The 20123-nt window shown below is 38.9% G+C and overlaps 1 protein-coding gene across 1 annotated transcript in view; it reads left to right on the top strand.

Moving 5' to 3' along the window:
• unc80 (unc-80 homolog (C. elegans)) overlaps positions 1–20123 on the top strand; it is a 47911-nt gene that overhangs the window by 4929 nt on the left and 22859 nt on the right. Inside the window, exons 8-28 of the mRNA XM_087792158.1 lie at positions 2934–3207; positions 3273–3407; positions 3482–3698; positions 3967–4107; positions 4238–4506; positions 6288–6617; positions 7348–7479; positions 7625–7772; positions 8971–9021; positions 9486–9634; positions 10348–10511; positions 10931–11029; positions 11179–11387; positions 15100–15206; positions 15299–15452; positions 16772–16944; positions 17388–17600; positions 17676–17811; positions 17941–18074; positions 18563–18740; positions 18826–19035. Coding sequence (XP_087648284.1) covers positions 2934–3207; positions 3273–3407; positions 3482–3698; positions 3967–4107; positions 4238–4506; positions 6288–6617; positions 7348–7479; positions 7625–7772; positions 8971–9021; positions 9486–9634; positions 10348–10511; positions 10931–11029; positions 11179–11387; positions 15100–15206; positions 15299–15452; positions 16772–16944; positions 17388–17600; positions 17676–17811; positions 17941–18074; positions 18563–18740; positions 18826–19035 — 3623 coding nt within the window. The remainder of the gene's footprint in view (positions 1–2933; positions 3208–3272; positions 3408–3481; positions 3699–3966; positions 4108–4237; positions 4507–6287; positions 6618–7347; positions 7480–7624; positions 7773–8970; positions 9022–9485; positions 9635–10347; positions 10512–10930; positions 11030–11178; positions 11388–15099; positions 15207–15298; positions 15453–16771; positions 16945–17387; positions 17601–17675; positions 17812–17940; positions 18075–18562; positions 18741–18825; positions 19036–20123) is intronic.

The following is a 20123-nucleotide window of genomic DNA, read 5'->3' as shown; positions in this document are numbered from 1 at the left end:
TATCGATCATGTCTTCCTGCTTCATTTACTTCTCGGTAGAGATTAAAAGCCGTCGTCTATCTGGCTCGCTCTGTACTTGTATCAATATGTCTGCTTGGTTTGATGTGCTTAACTTCCCTAGAACCGCTGACCTTCATTCAGGCGTATTTATAGTAGACTCACGTAGACTTAGGCTCCCGCTGCTGCTCCCGACAGAGCTAGAGGGATGCTCTGCCCTTTCTTTTTTACCATTTGTTGGTGCTTTCTTAATAAAGCAGCATGGAAGGATTGTATATGCTTTTTATGCAAATAAAGGCCTTAAATGTATAATGTTCTCACATGCTATTATTGTATCCTTTAGTCTAGTTTTGATCACAAGAGGCCAAAACAGTTTTTTGGTCATGCTCGTGGTCCAATCTCATTCTTAAACAAGTATGAGTCTAATTTTGCTGTTCTCTTTTTATTCTAAGAGGTGCAATTCTTAATGAACTTCATGTTTATTGTAGAACTGGTTAATTGTTTTTCCTCGATAATCTCCGTTCCTTTTATTATTTAAAACACTGCATCCTAATAGGTCCCTATATCATGATGGACATTAATCTACTTTGCTTTTGAGTCAACCATCCTGTAGGTCACCTCAAACTATTTGGCTGACTTTGACATGAGGGAAGCTAGTGGTAGAATGAAACCTAGTCCCACCAATTTGGTTTCAGCTTTTCACAATTGTGTTGAAAGTAGCAACCCTTAAATGTCATCATGTGTGATACATTTATATAGTGTCCATAAATGCAGCAGCGAAATGTCCACAGTAGCGTGTACACCAAGATGGCATTGCAGATGGCAGCATCCGCACAACATTTAGTAGGAATTTGGTTTCTTTTCTGGTTTTTCTTTAGTTTTTGCCCTGCAAATCTCATCACCTTCAGCAGAGACGAACTTGTAAAATCAGTGAGTCATTCTTGGACCTTATACCAACGTTCTACACAAACCGTGAAAGGTGTCTGGAGATTTTGGTTCGGCCGCTCTATATGGGACACAGAGAAGAGGCAGATGGGGAAAATGCGCCTGAGCCCTGGTAAAGTTACGTCGGTGACAAACACCTGGCGAACGTCCACTCTGCCCAATAAAATGGGCGAACTGCTCTTTCTCCACAGAAAAAAACTCACACTCTGCTGCCCTGTGCTTTACTGAAACAGCCTATACACCTTCTACTGCCGGTTTGAAAAGGACAATAGCACACTTCAAACAGTCTACACCACCCCACCACCATCCCCCGTTCTTCACCAGGATCTTCAACAGCTCCCTGGAGAAGTGTAAAGTCCCCTCCATCTTCAAGCGCTCCACCATCATCCCGTTTCCCAAGAAGGAATTTAATGACTACAGACCGGTGGCACTGAAGTCTGTGGTAATGAAGTCCTTCGATAGACAGGTGTTGAATCGTGACGCAGTCAACCTTGCACTACACCACGTCCTGCAGCACCTGGACAGCCCAGGGAACTACACCAGGATCCTGTTTGTGGACTTTAGCTCGGCGTCATACACCATCATACCGGGCATCCTCTCTTGCAAACTCGCCCAGCTGAACATGACCAACTCCAATTGTCAGTGGATCACCAGCAGGTGAGACTGGGAGACGTCTCCTCCACTACTCTGACAATCAGCACCGGCGCCCCCCAGTGGTCCTGTCACCACTGCTCTTCTCCCTCTACACCAACGACCGCACCTCCGAGCACCCTGCTGTCAAACATCTGAAGTTTGATGACGTCACAAACGTCATTGGCCTGACGAGCAGGAACAACCTGGAGCTGAACATGCCCAAGACTGTGGAGATGACAGTGGACTTTAGGAGGCATCCCTCAACCCTATGCCCCCTCACCATCAACAGCAGCCCTGTGGCAGCCGTGGACTCCTTCAAGTTCCTGGGATCAACAATCTCCCGGGACCTGAAGTGGGAGGCTTACATCACCTGCATACTGAAGAAGGCCCAGCAGAGGATGTATTTCCTGCGTCAGCTGAGGAGACACGGGCTGTCGAAGCATCTGCTGCTTCACTTATATAATACAGTCATCCAGAAGGTGCTTTCCTCCTCCATCACTGTGTGGTTGGCAGTGGCCAGGCAGCAGGACAGGAGGAGACTTCAGCAGACTGTAAAGACTGCAGAGCAGATCATTGGTGCATCCTCCATCCAGGAACTGTATGAGAAGAGAGCAGGGAACATCATCAAAGACCCGACTCACCCTGGATCATCCCTCTTTTGCCCCCTCCCCTCAGGCAGGTGTTACACAGCCCTGCAGACAAGAACTACACGCCACAAACAAACTTTCTTCCCCTCTTCCATCTCACTCACTAACCCATAATACTTATAATAATAATTATATACTCCATTTATTGCACTTTGTTTGACGTTTTTTTGCACTGTTTATTTTTTTTAAATTTCCTTCCGCACTTTTTTTTGTGTATTTTTGTATTTATTGTTTATCTTTATCTATAATCCTTGCAATATGTACTGGCGAATAAAGCTGCTCTTGAATCTTGTAGCTCTAAGGTAATTACTTCTTATTCTTCTTCATCAATCACTCCAGGCTGTATCATAAATAATGACTTGTTGTTTAGGTTTAAATAAATCCTATATAGCATCTTTACACTGCCAGCACTTTTGGCCTTATCTTAAATTAAATATATTCATAAAAAGGGAACATTTTTATCTTTCAGAATTCAACATCTTCTTTTCAGCTTCGATATTAGGCTTTGCGTTTTTGTTGATTTGCATCAACATAGGTTCAACTGCGACATTTAAATGTTGTTTTCTGAAAAGCTTATATACCAAACTTGTGTGTTATCTTGTGGCTTTCTTCTTGGCGTTTTGAGGTGCTGGTTGTTACTTTAAAATAGTAGTTTGTTTCTTAAAGATCACCATGGAATTCTAAAGTGTTCTTCAACATGTCAACTTCCAGGACATCTGCACCGGCTGGCCTGCCAGTCTCTATTGCACAGCGAGCACGTTACGCTACTTACTTTGATGTGGCGGTGCTGCGCTGCCTGTTGCAGCCAAACTGGACTGAAGAAGGAGTCCACTGGGCCTTGATGTACTACTTGCAGCGCCTCAGGCAAATCCTCGAGGAGAGACCCGAACGCCCGCCTGAAACTTTAATTGCGCCTCTTCCACGCCCACGTAGCAGCTCCATGGTGGCTGCCACGCCCTCACTAGTCAACACTCACAAAACTCAGGTAAGATACAAACCAAATCTGATTTATTTATGACTTTAATTCGATTAAACCCTTTTCGTGTTTAGGACATGAGTTTAAAATGTAATGAAGAAGGCAAATCTCTGAGTACAGAGACATTTGCAAAAGTGTCACTGACTAATCTGCGCCGACAAGCGGTCCCTGACCTATCTTCAGACCTGGGCATGAACCTCTTTAAAAAGGTATGTCCCTGTAGTTTTCTTATCTATGTAGACATCAGAATACCTTATGTTTTTCGATCTGTCTATCCCATCAGTTTAAGAACCGACGCGATGACCGGGAGAGGAAGGGCTCAATCCCCTTTCATTACACTGGAAAGAAGCGGCAGCGTCGCATGGGGGTTCCTTTCCTGCTCCATGAAGACCACTTGGATGTCTCTCCTACACGGAGCAACTTCTCTTTTGGGAGCTTTTCTGGCCTGGGTGATGATCGCCGTGGTCTGGATCGCGGTGGCTGGCAGGCCACCATCATGGGTAGGCAGAAGTATAAAACTCTGTCATTCAGAATTTCATTGCACATAAGAATCAGGGGCTTCAGTGAGTGAGTGAATTAGGTCATCTCATTAACTTGGTATTTCTTATCAGCCAGAAATAATGTGATTAGGATTTGAAGAAATGCATATTGGATTCACATTCTTCAATGATCAAGGATTTAAAACTGAATGTCACTGCTTGAGAAGTATTATGTAGGTCATATAGGGCTGGATTTATGATTAATATGATCTCTTGGATCACATTTCAGGCAAGTTCACACGGAGAGGCAGTACGGACACGTCGGCAGATGCAGACAGTCTGAGTGCGAAACACTCTCACTCCCACCACTCTCTGCTCCGTGACATGCCCGACCACTCCAACAGCCACAGTGACAACACAGTCAAAGAGGGTGAGTGAAGTAACATTTGTTGTGTAGCTAACCATAACATAAGACTTCTTTAAATACTCAATACATGCCACAGACCCATTAAACCATTACATTTCTTTATCTGACTTTTGGCTTTTCCTACTCCCTGCAGTTCGATCTCAGATCTCAACCATCACCATGGCAGCTTTTAACACGACGGTGGCTTCTTTCAACGTCGGATATGCTGACTTCTTCACAGAGCACATGAAGAAGCTGTGTAATCCTGTGACTGTGCCAGAAATCCCAATCGAGCCACTTGCCTGTGCCAACCTTCCTCGCAGTCTCACAGACTCATGCATCAACTACTCATGTCTGGAGGAAGGGGAAAACATCGAGGGAACCAATAACTTTGTCCTTAAGAATGGAATGTTGGATCTGACTGTAAGTAATACATGTATGGAATCTGTGACTATGTCCTGATGAAGTTATCGGAGGTCAGACCAGTGTTTAATTAATTCTAGACTACTTTTACTCTTCCACAACATTTTCTAAAAGATCTTTAAATAAAAAGTCTAAATGTTAAATGTCTACCATACAAAGACAAGATCAATTCAGGGAAAATAGTAGGTAACTTGTGATAACCAATTTACTGACTTAGAGATAAGAGATCAATCTCGTTGGCATTAATGTGATTCATGGAAAAGGTTTCGTTATTCAATGGCTATTGATTATCAGCATACTGATACTGATACAAACTCGCTAGCTTGACATACGCTTGCACACACTCACTCACAGTATATATTAAAGCTACGTTAAGATTTGCTCTGAACCTTCTGTGTGGTGGTGGTCACAATTTATCAATGATGAGCAGGAAGGTTTCAATAAAATAACGTAATGTAAAAAAACACTAGAATAAAAATCCCCCAACATTGCAGTTGAGACGCGGCAGATGTGCTTCCCCTACCCACATGTCCATGATATAAGAGGTTAAAAACATGTGTGTGGGACTAAATACTAGGACAACATTAAATTGTATTGATCATTAATGATATATCTAAGGTGACAAATATAATATGTGTTCCTTTGTATATGACCTAACAATTAAAAAAAAGTGGAGATGATATTAAAACTGAACCCAACTCATGTTTTCGGAATACTAATGTAAAAAAGTAAAATGTCCACTGAACTGAAAAACCCAAATATATCACAAACAAAATCACATAAATAAAAGCAGACAAAACAGTACAGTCACTGTGAAATAAACATTCTGTTCAGTGAAAAGAAAAGTGGGGGCAGAAATAACAAGAATGTTATCTTCTATGATCCCTTTCAATTTATATTATTTTTATGATTACTATAAATAAATAAATGCACAGATAGTACGTAAGTCATTGTAAGTAAGTTAGTAATTAAGAGTATATGAAATGCCCCTTTCTAGACCAGGGTCACAAAGTGCTTGAACGAACAAAAGCAATACACCAGTAAAAATACCTACAAATTTAAAAACTCTAAAAGGCCAAGACATAAGACAAAATTTATGATACCCAGAAAATCAGGAGAAAGCCTGCACAAACAAAAAGGTCTTCAGATGCCTTTTGAAGGAGTCTTCAGAGTCCATCAAACACACAGAGAGGAAGATCGTTCCAAAGCTTAGGACCAACAGCCTGGAAGGATTTCTCTCCTCTTGTCCTAAACCGTGTGCGAGGAACCATCAGTAGATTCTGATCCACAGACCTCAGAGTCCGAGCTGGGGTGTAAGGCTGGATCGGATCAGTGATGTAAGGAGGAGCCTAACCATGAATAGCTCTGAAAGTAAGAACCAGAATTTTAAAGTTGATCCTGAAAGAAACTGGTAGCCAATTGAGAGTTTTTAAGGATCAGGGAAATGTGAGTTCTTCTACTAGAGCGGGTCAGAATTCTTGCTGCAGAGTTGCAATGGTCCAGACGAGAAGCCACAAACGCATGGATTACTAGCTCCAGATCGTGTTGTGACACGATAAATATGTTAACTAGATAGATCAACTTTATTGATCCCTCTGGAGCTCTCCTTTTGGATATTGTTTACTGATGCACTGACAAGAGAATGAGGTAAATAAACAATACATTCCGTCATTTGAACCTTGTTGAAATAAAATGTTCTGCTAACTGCAGAAGGATGAATCGAAGTTCAATGGGGTTAACCACGATTAATGTTTTGTTTTGTCACTGTCTTCTTTGTTCAGGCTGTCCTGCGTGCTCTCTATGCCATCCTCAGTCATGACATTAGCTCCAGGATCTGTGATGTTGCCCTCAACATAATCGACTGCCTGCTGCAGCTGGGCGTGGTGCCGGGAATGGGCAAGAAACTGTCCAAGGTTGAAAACAAGGAGAACGATGAGACCAGAGGCAAAGAGAAGACTGGCCAGGGCATTGGAGCACAGACTGGAGGCACTGTCCCCTGTGCAGGAGCAGGTGGAGGCGGTGATGGAGGTGGAGGTGGGAGTGGAGAGGGGAGTGGTGGAGGAAGCGGACAAGGGAGTAAAGATGATGTGAAGAAGGATAATGACAAAAAGGTAGCTGAACAACACAGAACAACATTCATTTATTTGGCTGGACATTAATTTACATTAGTCTCTTTTTTTACACACTTAGTTAAATTGTTATATATTAAAAAAAGATACCATCTTACACTGGACTGAGAGTAGTTCAAATAAAATAAAATACATTATATTTTACAGTAATTATTATAAATGTACAGTAAATATGACATTTTAATTACAATATATGAATATAATAATAAATATATTATACCTAAATATATATTTTTATTTTGTAAATGGCAGTCTCCCAATATTATGTTACAACATTCTGAATAAGTATTATGTTTTATGAATGAACATCTTAACCTTTTTTAAAAATAACAATTTTCTGTGTGTACATTTTTCAAAAAAGAAGATCAAGGTTCTTGTTGGGTTACTTTCTGGTTTTAGCTTCTGGTTAAGTTAAAAAAGTACTTAAGAAGGCACTCTTCTCTGACACTCTTCTCTGACCCGCTAAACCAAATATCACAGAAAATATCTTTAAGTGTTGTAGTTTCTTTCATAAACGTTAAAATATAATTAAACACCAAGAGTGTGTATGTTTGGCAGGTTTTTGAAAAATGTAACTGGCTTACGCAGTCATTGTCTAAATAGAACTGTTTTGTGCCATTATATAGATTTTGTGTAATTAGTTCTATAAACACTGAACATGAGTCTCTAAACTTATTTTTATAACTACAACTTCCATTTTTAAAACTATCAGGAGGAAGGGACTGGCTTCAGTACACACCGCTTGGCGCTGACTATGCTTATTAAGATAGTCAAGTCTCTGGGCTGTGCCTATGGTTGTGGGGAGGGGCATCGTGGACTGTCTGGAGACCGTCTGAGGATGCAGGTCTGGCTTTAATTTGCTTTTCTCAAATATATTTGTCTCAATTATAAAAAAATCCACTATGTACCTTGAAATGCAGTGTAATTCTTTCATTTCATTTGACTATACTTTTCTTCTGCCTTCTCTCCTGCTTGACTCCACTAAATAGGCTCAAAATTGTCTGACCAGCCTTTATAAGCTGGACAAGGTGCAGTTCCGACAGACAATGCGCGAGTACGTCAACAAAGACTCGCTCAATAATATAGTGGACTTCCTTCATGCGCTGCTGGGCTTCTGTATGGAGCCCATAACAGACAGTAAGTATGTAAGATGTGTGTTTGGAAATGGATGCAGTTAAAAAAAACATCAATAATCTAATGAAAGGACGATATAAAAAGGCAAGTTCTTCTTTAAATACAAATGTTCATTAAGAAATCTCATTATGATTATTATTATTATCACTTATTTGACATTTGATACTCTGACAGTTCTACTATTTGCACAAAGAGTAATAAACAAAACAAAAAATCGTCCTGAATAGCAATTGGGCCTGCCATGTAATTTTAGGTGGTCTGCTAGATGATTGACTCCAAATAGATCAGTGTTCATATTGATATCGGGACATAAAGATTAAAACAATTTCCCGAAGTAGACCTCCAGAGGGATCAATAAAGTTTTTTATCTATAAAGCTGCCAGTGCTTGGGTTAAACTAAGGAAGAAAGATAATTGATTATAATGTATAAAGGAAAGACATCTGATGAGAGATAAAATGATAAAGAAGGAGATAATTAAGATGTATCCAGCCTCTGAGAATTAAAAACACAGACAGGCCAGTATGCCTCATGTGTGATTGAGTTTCACACCTCTGTCCTATGGCCACCTTTAAACTATACTATACTGGAATCACACCACCTTTGAATAGGAATTGCACATCATTATCTTTTGTTGAATTTAAACACCCAGATTTGAATTGTTCAATTTATTAAATTACTCGAGTGCGGTTGACAAAGCTGAATTGTACTCCCGCTGTCTCACTCTGCACCTTGCATTCCTGCGCTTATCTTTTCTCTTTTATGTGTTTTACCTTCCCTTTTACCAAATGTATCTGCTCTACCTCCTGCTTCTATCTTTTTCTGCATCCAACTCCACAAGCTCAATCCTCCCTTGCTCTATCCACTCATCCATTCTGTACACTTGCCAATCCAAAGCTTTGCTCATTACATCTTGCTCGATCATTGGCTGAGCACTGAGACACATGTCAATTCAGTTTTTCACAGAAATTTGAGTCATAATGATAAACGTTTGGCAAGTTACTGAAGCGATGAGTGTTCTGATAATGAAAGTTCACAGGGCACCTTGTTTTGTTGACTTGATGTGTGTCTGTGACAACCTGTGCCTATGTCTCAAGTTCACCTCCGTCCAGAGGTGGGGTACCATGTCCTTTCTGACACCATATACATGTGTGTGCTGGCCTGATGTCAATCAACCTGTGCCCCGCCTCTTTTCTCTTGCAGAGTACGGCAGTGCAGGTGAGAGGTCCAGGAGGGCGAAAAAAAGAAACATCGGTAGATACACATGATTAATAATCAACAACTACAATAGTTGACAAAATATGAACATCTCCACCTGATTTGACCCTACCTTAGGCACTGCTTTTACTGTCGCACCCCTCGCTCAGCACCCAAAAAAACCCGGCACTCGCCTGCTCCTCCCAAATTGCTCTGTAATTTAGAATAACGTTTCAATAATAATTTAATAAATAATGTCATTTAAGCAAGTCAAGAAAATGAGCTGCTTTATTGTTTAATAGCAGGCCTTATTCACTTGCATGTATAACCTATCCCCTCCCAAGAATCCTTTTTGGTTTTTGCTTCTCCCCCATATGCTTTATGAACCCCCTTTTCCTTTGCTCCCTTTTCCCTCTTGTTGTATTGCTTAATGTTTTACACTGGTCGGCTGTCAGTGTGGCTCTCCCTGTTGACTAAAGCACCCTCCTGTGATCTGATCTCTCCTGCCTCATTTTTTGTAGACAAGGCAGGTTTCGGCAACAACTTTACCACAGGGGACAACAAGTCTGTGGCACAGAACATGGAGGCGGTGGTAGTGGGCTGCATGTTCAAGTCCCTCATCACGAGATGTGCTTCCACCACACATGAACTGCACAGCCCGGAGAACCTGGTGTGTTCTATCCATTCATTTTCCTGTTATACTTCATACTACATTTCCTTTTTACGATTTTCTCTTCTTAATTCTAGTGATATTACCAATGCTGTAACATTTAATCAAATTTATTTTTGTAGTAAAAATGTATGTTTTTTTAAACCATATATAGGCAGCAACTAAGAAGATGTGAGAAGACGATTATCTTCCCCACATACTCCTAGATTGTCAACCAAAATGACAAAACTTTTTGTGAATTAGCTTTGATCATGTGAGGAAAACAATACACATAATTAAAAAGATGAAAAGCTGACGGTGAGTAATAACAAGACTAAACAAATGTGTTTATACACTAATGTGAATAATAGAATATACAATTATTTTAAAATAACTTACATTAATTATAACTATTTTATAATCATATTACTGGAATATTATTTTGTTTTCAATACACCTTATGCAGGATGCCTTGAACAACACACCTCCTTTCACCTCATTCTTTCACCATAGATTTGAAAAATAAACAACCATCGATTATTATTATACTTACTCTCTATAATGTATCAATGAGTTAATGGCAGGTGTGTTTATTTTGGACTTCAGGAACTATTTGCTAACATAAACCATATCCATGATTTACAATGTGAAATATAAAAAAAAGGAAAATCATTTATTTTCTAATCTGTCTGACGTACACTCACATTTGGCTAAATCTATTTCTACCTCATCAGGGTTTGTACTGTGACATTCGCCAGTTGGTGCAGTTCATCAAGGAAGCACATGGGAACGTGTTTCGCCGTGTCGCGTTAAGTGCGCTCTTAGACAGTGCTGAGAAGGTCACAGCCACCAAGAAGCCTGAGGAAAAGGATGATAGCAAACAGGGAGGAAACAGAAGGTACTGGCAGCCATCGTTCCTCCGTCTAATCTGCTTGATAGCAACTGACTGTGATTAGATTTCCTCTGAGTCAAATTCATCTGGATCAAATGTTTAGAGCAGCAGTTGCATCCCATCACTGCTTACTTGTGTTTATTTACTCATTTATCTTTGTGTGCATGTGTGTAGTTGTGTGGGTGTTTGCATGATGTCTATATTGCTGTAATCGACAAGAGCTCAACCCAGTCAGTGCTTCAGTCAAAGTCTGGTGTAAATTTGAAGGATTGATATTAAAACTCCAGCAGTTACAGTGTAACTAATGCAACTATAACGTCACACATATTGCACATAAATGCATCTGCAATATTAAAAAGACAATTAGCTCACCAGATGGAGTTTGAGCACTGTGTGTGTGCTGGGCTGTGTGTGTGTGTGTGCAGGTCAGAGGCGGGTGTGTCCGGGGAGAAGGGTCAGGGCTCCAGTGCTGCAGATGAGTGTCGCAGCTACATCTCCAGTAGACCCCCCCAGACCCCCGAACAGTGAGTGTTCACATCTCCATTCTGCTCCATCAAGTGTCCTGTTCCTTTTCTTAACACTGTCTCGTTTGCATTATAGCTAAACATTTTCCAAAATCTCAGCCACCCGCTCACATTAACTGCTCGATGAATGAGTTTGTGTGTGTCTGCAGTGAGGAGCAGCTGCCAGGAGCTCTGCTGGGCAGGAAGGACTTTTGGAGGAAGATGTTCAAGTCACAGAGTGCTGCCAGTGACACCAGCAGCCAATCGGAGCAGGACACATCTGAGTGCACCACTGCACACTCGGGCACGACTACCGAACGCCGCTCAAGATCTCGGTCTCGCCGAATATCTCTGCGAAAAAAGCTGAAGCTTCCAATAGGTGATTTTATCATGTGTTAATATTTATTTGAATCATTTCAATGTCGTGATTTATTAAGATGATGATGTGCGAGTGATCACAAGGCGGGTTAGAACATGTGGAGAAGACTGACAGGGATGATATCTGATCAAAAAGTTGCAGTGAATGTAAAGCTTTTTGGAAGTGTGCAGGCTGCCCTTTATAACAATCCCTTCCACAGCACACCATTGTCAATAACATGGTGATGGCTTGATAAGGTTTAATGAAACAGCTGATGAGGTTTCATGATAGGGTGTCATCATTTCCACAGCTCAGTAGGTGGTGCTCTTGGTTTTAAAATGATTTAAAATTAAATGAACTGAATCGTCCTTTATCAGATTTGATGGTTCAGTGACTGAGTTTTCCCCTAAACTATTATTATTATTATTTAAATGTTAAAAACTTTCTCAAAAAACCTCAAAACCAACATTTTATTATGACTTTATGACATCTGTTGATTTTTTTATTTCAATCTTGCATTTGTTTTTCTATGATTTATGTACATATCTTCTACTGTGATCATACATTAGCTTTAGAATCCAAGAGAAAAAACCCATATATTTAAAACAGAAATGTTTTGAACATGGCCCACTAAATTGATGGCTTTCCATTAGAATGGTACAAGGTTTGTAGAGATGAGTTTATTCACATTGTTGTACACTGGCTTAATTCAACTCTTAAAAATGTTTTTCTCCCCCCTCATGGAATGAGGCTATAATCTCAGTGATCACAAAAGAGGAAAAAAACAAAGAACTTTAAGAGATTTAAGGAAGTCTCACCAGACAAAATAAGTTAGAGAGACGAACACGCCTGAACAAGACTGTTGCTTTTCTCCACTTCTGTTTGCTTGTACTTTGAACTGTTCGCTAAGTCAGTACAACATCATGCATGGAAAATTGACTTGTATAAACTTTAATGGCATTGAACATATCATTAGTTTATTTGCAAGCAATATTAAAATTCGTATTATTGAAAAGCCTGATAAATATTTTTAATAATATCTAAAAACTATGGTTGTCACTATGGATTCAAAATTATCGGAACTAAAATTCAATTAATCACATTAAATTTCAAACCCTAAACAATATCATAGCCTCATAACAGCTAAATCACCTAAAACATATAAAGTACCTTGGAATTGTTGTCCCCAAAAAACTAGATACATAGATGCAATTAACTTTAACTTAGCCAACAAATAAGTAAAAACCTGGACAGATGAACACTAAACTTGGATCATAGCAACAGAATTATATAAAAAAAACTAAACTGGGTGGCATATGATGAGACCAAGCCAACAAGCCAGTGTTCAGAGACTGGGAAAACGTTATTGTCCATTTTGTACATAATTAAAAGGGGGTTTCCAGGAGCTAAAAAACAGGTATAAACTGTGAAAAGATTATTTATTTTGGTAACTGCCAATATGAGACTACTATGTCAAGGAGAAAGAACTGAGGGCCTAGAGGGAGTGCTTGAATTAATATATATAAAACATACAGATGGACACAATTAAGAGACATTAACGGCATTTAGAAATGTCTGAGAACAACTACTGCCATCTACTTATATATAATCAAAATAGAAGAAGTAATCAGGAAGTGAAATAACAATAGAAGAACAGGAAGATATATGCAAAACACAACAATATCTATGATCTGTAAGGAATTTGGTTAGAAAAATATGATGTGTTATTTTGAACTCCCTAAAAAAAAAACACATTTGACAAATCACATGATGTTGGAGAATACATGGAGAGGAAGGTGCTACAGGTGTACAAAAATAACATTATTCTTCGTAAATGTAAATAGAACAATTGGAACCGATCTAGGCTATTCATATAAAAATACATAACCGGACACTGGTATAAAGATGAAGCTCCTGATTTGATGCATTGGAGAAACATTGTAAGTGCAATACAAAGCATGGAGCAATTAATCTTCAAACTCACTTCATTTAGTTTCACTACTAAATGACTTTTGGACTTTTAATGTTAGACCTGTATGTTTTCTGTAAAAAATGTCAATGATATTAAAAGAAAATGAAATAAAATATTCAAGGAATCTAAAAAAAAGAATAATCCAGGAATGTAAAAACCCAACTCTCCTGACTGACTGACTGTTTCAAATGTTTTATCTCTTTCCCTCCAAGATGCAGTAAGTCCCTCATCATGATGATGTTTTGAAGTTATTACTTAATGGTGAAAATCCTTGATGCTTGACCAATCACAGCAGAGTGGGTGTGGTTCTTGTAAACTATTTAATCTCCAGAAAAACAAAGCATTTTTCAGTGGGCGGGGCTTAAGTGCATTTTCCAATGTACTGTAAATAAATTAAAAGAGAGTTTTGTACAGACACATACTGATAGTACAATAGAGATCCAAGATCATTTTTTAAAAATTATTATTATTATTTTTTTTTATCGATTAACATGTAAACAAAGTCTGCATTATTTGTTAGTGAACTTTATGCCAAAAAATATAGAAAATAAATGTTTATTGGGGCAGTTTAATGATTAGAAGGGAGTCACATCCAAGCATTACTTGTTAAATGTTAAAACGTTCTTTTGTCATTTCATTTTGATAATCATAGATCATGTCAATTCAGCAGTATTCACTCTAACATGTTCTTTCTGAATTTCTTCCATTATCAGTGAAGAATCAAGTCATCTCTCATCTTTTTTGTGTTTGTACAACAGCATCCCGTCGGACCATTCGCCTGTCAATCACTCTCTCTTTTCTACGTATGTGGAGACATAGAACCATTTTCCTCTTGTTGTCAATCATGTGTCATGTCTTCTCTAGCAGCGTGCATGAGCAGACTGCTAACAGCAACAAACAACTGTTTTGACCTGTCTTTCATTTTTGTATTTGACAACAAGAGAATGTAAAAAATATATATTTACATTTTCCAAAAATATAAAACAAGCTTTTCATTGCAAGATCCACCAAGAAATATCGAAAAAAACACAAAGCCAGGGGCTAATTGTTGATGATAAATTCTCAATTATGAAATGTGCCGTTTAAGAAGTTCTCAATTTTGCTTTCTACTGGTTTAAGATAAGGACTCAATATTTGGAATTTATAAGCGTGATGATGTATGGTAGGACGGCAAATATGGCACATATCAAGAAAAGTTTTGACACACGTATTTATTGAATCAACTTGAAGGTATTTTCTGTTATTTGTATTCATTACTAGTAATATGTCATTTTATAGTTATGTCAATTCGTATTTCTTACTTGTTGTATTTTATTAATCTCTTTATATTTCATTCATGTTATTTCATTTTTATTTATTCTGTGCATTTAATAAACACAAACAACCAGCAGTACAAATAAATCACAAGTTAAACATAACTGACAGATTCGGACAGAATGACATTGACATGTATTATACTCTCACTGCCATTTTTGTATTCCTCCCATCAGCCTTACCATTTGTCCCGGCATTCCCCTTTTCTTTAAACCTGCAACAATCCTTGCTGTTTCTATTGTTATCAAAAATATCTCCTTAACCATTTCCAACCTCATCATCACTGTCATCACCACAACTCCTTGTCAAAGTACATTTGAAATGTGTCATCATCCTCTTCATTCTCTTTTTTTTATACTCGCTTGTGTGCATGTTGACTGAGCACATTTCTGATTATACTTCTGTTTGCTCTCCATGACTGGTTAACCTGGGATAATGTGTCTCTAGGCAACTGGCTGAAGCGTTCATCCCTGTCCGGACTGACTGACGGTGTCGAGGACCTGCTGGATATCAGCTCAGTGGATCGACTATCATTCATAAGGCAAAGTTCAAAGGTTAGTCTCAGACACTATTCTACACTGCTCCGCAGTGGAAGACATGTTTGCAATCTTGCTCATGACAGGACTGTAATGTCTATTCACGTCAGGTGAAGTTCACCAGTGCTGTGAAGCTGTCTGAGGGGGGCGCTGCAGGGCCAGAATTCGGCAGGGATGAAGAGGAGAATTTCTTCAAGCGGCTGGGTAAATGGAGGTCTGGCAGACGGAATCCATCCAAGCTTCACCACACAGAAGAGAAAGATGGTAGACCTCCCCAACCACAGGGTGCCACTTGCCCACCCATCATCCTTATCCTCTCTCTGCCTCTGTTTATCCGTATGCTGTCTTGTCTTGCCTCACAAGTCTGTTTCCTTCTGACTTCCACCCTCAATGTCAGCCAATGAAGCTTCCTGCTTCAGTCTTTTTGTTTACGCTCATTGAAGTTAAATATTATGACGTATACTCCAACTTATAGATAAAGCACAGAATAGCAAATAAATAAGATTCACATTCACTACTAACTTTTTCTGATGTCAGCTTTTGTTGACTTCAGAAGTCTAATATTAAGAGCATCTGTAAAATACTTACAAACACCCCTGTTGGCTATGTTGGATACTTCTTATTTATAATCCATTCTTAAAATAATTAGGTTTTTTCAAAATACTCCACACAACATTCCATTACAAAAAATGTATATATGTTTCCAATACAGCAAAGATGAGTTGCAGGGTTGTATACAGGTGTACAGGTACCAAGTATGCACCTTTTGTAACCAAAATAAATAAATTATTATTATGCTACAACTTTTTGTAGCCAATCCTGTTTGCAGCACCTCACCAGCTCTATTTAACAGTGAAGACATTTTAGAACCCAAGGTAGAAGTCATGGATGTATTAATGTCTCCTCGATGTCACGTCTTGATGAACTGGCACATTTCATTATAGGTCAGTATCTTCTTCATTAGGAATATCAAACTAAATCCAGGATTTATGACCAACAGATTTTACCATGTCATTATTCACAATACATGTCAACAGGACTCTGCAGCTGTGCACTGTTTAGTCTTCCCTGTCCAGTTGTGCATGTTGTGTCCAGTGATTCGACTTCTATCTCTTTCTTACACAGTCCTGTGTTAAGAGAGAAACACAGGCACTTCAGATGAACTCATCTCCAAAAACCATCTTTCTGCTGCAGAGCATTTTTCTGTGCAAGCATGTCGGTGCTCTTTGTCTCTTCTGTGGTGACGTCTGGTGGTATTTTCCAAAAGCCTGAGTGATAAAACAGCTTTCTTCTGTCTGCGGTTACACTTGTGTGTGATGCCCTCAATGCACGTGAATTGATAAAGTATCCAAACAAACAAAACTTAAGTGTAACCGCTGCCAGCAGCAATGTTTCCATCTCTCGCTTCATTTGTTGGTGCTTTGGTTGATAGATGTTGCTTTTGCAATGTCTGTATGGAGTATCAGTAGATATGGAAACAAGTGCATTATTCTTAATACTATACCAACATGGCTGCTAGTGAGGCAAATATTTCATTATGTACTGTCACCCTTTTTCTTGGGGTCCAACCTTTGTTGGTCCAGGACCCCATGGTTTTCAGGAGCGTTTGGCAGCAAGTCAGGAGGCGATGAAGAACAAGAATGTGGTGAACTTGGGTGCGATCAGACAAGGGATGAAACGATTTCAATTTCTCCTCAACTGCTGCGAGCCTGGAACGATCCCCGACGCTTCCATCCTCGCTGCTGCCTTGGACCTAGTAATTCATATCTTATCTTACATCTTAATACCTCTCAAATCTTTTTTCTTCAAAAAACTAAATGTTAAACTATAACTACATTATAATCTAAATGTTCCTCAGGTTACTTTAACTTAAAATGTAACCGCTTTTATCAGAGTGAAACAAATCAACAGACATGCAGTGAAGTTGACAGCGGGTCAGATTTAAAATGTAATATTTGATTGACAACACACACTGCTACGTTTTATATCTCATATTAACATTCTTAACTCAAAACATGTGACGCTATTACATTTAAAGTTACATTTAATTAGCAATAATACAAGTTAAAGGTGTTTTGTCCAAGGTAAAGGAAATGTTCAGAATGTATAAGAGTCATGCACCATAATCAGAGGGTTCTAACCTTTTTATTTGTAATATACCAGGCTACTCACTAATGTCACGTTTTTTTTCCTCAACAGGAAGCTCCAGTTGTTGCCCGGGCCTCACTCTTCCTTGAATGTGCACGATTTGTCCACCGCTGTAACCGTGGGAACTGGCCAGAGTGGATGAAGGGCCACCATGTGAATATCACTAAGAGGGGATTGTCCAGAGGTCGGTCTCCGATCGTTGGTAACAAGCGGAATCAAAAGCTACAGTGGAATGCAGCAAAGCATTTTTGCCAGTGGGGAGATGTACGTTTAACAGAGATGTTTCTGCAGGTCACATCAGGTTATATTAACACATTCTAACTGTGGTTCATCTTGCAGGCTATTGGAACAAGGCTGAGTGAGCTGTGTCATGGTGATAGCGAGAGTCCTTCCAACATTCTGGGCTACATTTATGATGAAGAGACCAAACGAAGGATGAGGAAAGAAGATGAGGAGGAGGACTATCTAGATGACAGTGAGTCTGACAGGGTTTTACTGTTGACCTCTACAAGGGTTGATCATTTTTACATACCAGTGCCTTCAATAAACTTAGCTGTACCACATCACTAATATTTGCTTCTAATAAACTGCTTTCTCCCCTCAGATACAGTGAATCCTACAAAATGTGGTTGTCCCTTTGCTCTGAAAATGGCTGCCTGCCAGCTGCTACTTGAAATCACAACTTTCCTCCGAGAGACCTTCCCTTGTCTACCAAGGCCACGCACAGAACCTCTCGTGGTGATATTTTCTACTTCAATTCATATACTTTATAAAATTCAGATCAGAAAAAAGTTTGTGTTCTCATGAGTCTTGCAGAGTGATGAGCATGAAGAGAAGAGAAGAGAAAAAATAGAAATAGATACAAATTCAAAAAAGAAAAACCTATTCAATTTAGTAAAGAGTAAAGTAAATTTTGTAAAATAATGTTAAGAAATGGTTGGAAGTTACATATTGCTTTTCTGTGGAAACATGGTATTATTTTAAGATTATTAACTTTACAGGTTTCTAAAAATGTTTGAACTATATCGATAAAACAACCATTCATTATTTAATTAATCAATACCATTTTGCATCAATACATTCTCATTAAAAGAACACATATGTGTTGATGCTATTTATAACAAATTGTGAATAAAATGTAATATGGTGCAGCCCCTCATATAAGTAAATGTTTTTTAAGTCATCTACCGTCTGTAATCTAACCTCTATCAATGGTCATATTTCAGGACCTAGACAGCTGCCGCCTGCGTCTGGATCCTGAGCTTGGTCGGCACCGTTATGAGAGGAAGATCAGCTTCGCTGGTATCCTTGATGATGAAGATGGCCACGACTCTCTCAACAGCAGCAGTCACACTCTTAAATCAGACACTACCTGCGAGGAGAAGAAGCCACAAGAGTCTCAGGGTAAGATACCTTTCACATGTCTTTTTGAAGTAATTTTCTATTAATATGTGAGATAATTAGTATGATTTTTAAACATTCATTCCAGCTCCCATTAGGAGGATCAGAATTGGGGGCTCCCGGTTGTTGCAAATTAAAGGAGCCCGTAGTTTCAGAGTGAAAAAGGGAGGTTCCTTATCATCCATCCGGAGAGCTGGAAGCTTGAAAAGCACCAAACTGTCCAGGCAGGACTCCGAATCTGAGAATGAAGAGGGATTGCTGTCACAGACACAGAGCAGAGATACTGTCACCGACATAGGTAAGATCATTATAGATCTGTGAATTTATGAAGCAGTTCAATCATCTGTCGGATACAGATCTGCAAAACGACTTCTGCAATATTAAAAAACACTATAGAAATAATAAATGGTGTTGGTTGACGTGACTGAATGACTGACTGATAGCTGCCATATCCTCAATTGTTAAAATAAAATGTGAAAAAAAAGCCTCAATAATATTTCAATACATGCTTTTACAGGTCAACAGCCACTAGTAGGCGCTCTAACAGGGAGCGAAGAAACAACGGCAGAGGAAACTGTTAGTTAGATCTTGCTTTAATTAGTTAATTAATTATTTCATTTCAATGTTATTTAAAGTTTAAAATCATAATAGAGTTACATCAAGAAAATGTACAGTTTAAATAACGCTATACAAGAGAATAAAAACACATGTCCCAGAGGGGTATGGAAGTATAGTGCCATCAGAATATTAAATGGTTGAATGTAGTATTTCAAATACTTAAATGTTGAATTCATTATATTTTTATTTCAATTATTCAATATTTTTCAATTCGTAGGCTTTTAAATGCAACATAAATGCCAGGCTAACAGTGCCACAAGACAGAACCAAACGAATACCGAGCTACTTGATCGTACTTTCAGCCAATCATGCGACGCATAAACGATCAGGTGACAACATCGAAGCACTGCTGCATCAGTTTAGGTATTTTCATGACAAAGTGTCAAATTTGTTTTCAAACATCTTAAACTACATCTTACGATCAATCAGTGGATTCTGATGTCAAAGGATTTAAGCAGGAACGATGTTTTACTCTGACGGTCAGATCCTTCTGAATAAGACAGTTTGTTGAAGCCCCGCCCACATTTGTTTAGCTCAGTCAGAAAATGTGTTGACATGTTTGTCTTTTTGAGTCGCAGCCTCCAAACCTGCTCTCGAACTTTTGTCAAGGGATGTCATGTTTTAGAATTAGCTGGTGAGACTGACTCTCTTTATATATAGAACGCTTGTTCTGCGAAAAAAGGCACTTTCTTCGAATTTAGACTGTATTAACAGTTTATAATCGTTCATTTTAAGAATTTCTGACATGGATCACAATGTTGTAAATGA

This window comes from Callionymus lyra, chromosome 5, assembly GCF_982586985.1.
Source record: "Callionymus lyra chromosome 5, fCalLyr1.hap1.1, whole genome shotgun sequence".
Classification (NCBI taxonomy): Eukaryota; Metazoa; Chordata; class Actinopteri; order Syngnathiformes; family Callionymidae; genus Callionymus; species Callionymus lyra.
Note: the sequence above shows the minus strand (reverse complement) of the source record. Positions and strands in the feature narration are given on the sequence as shown.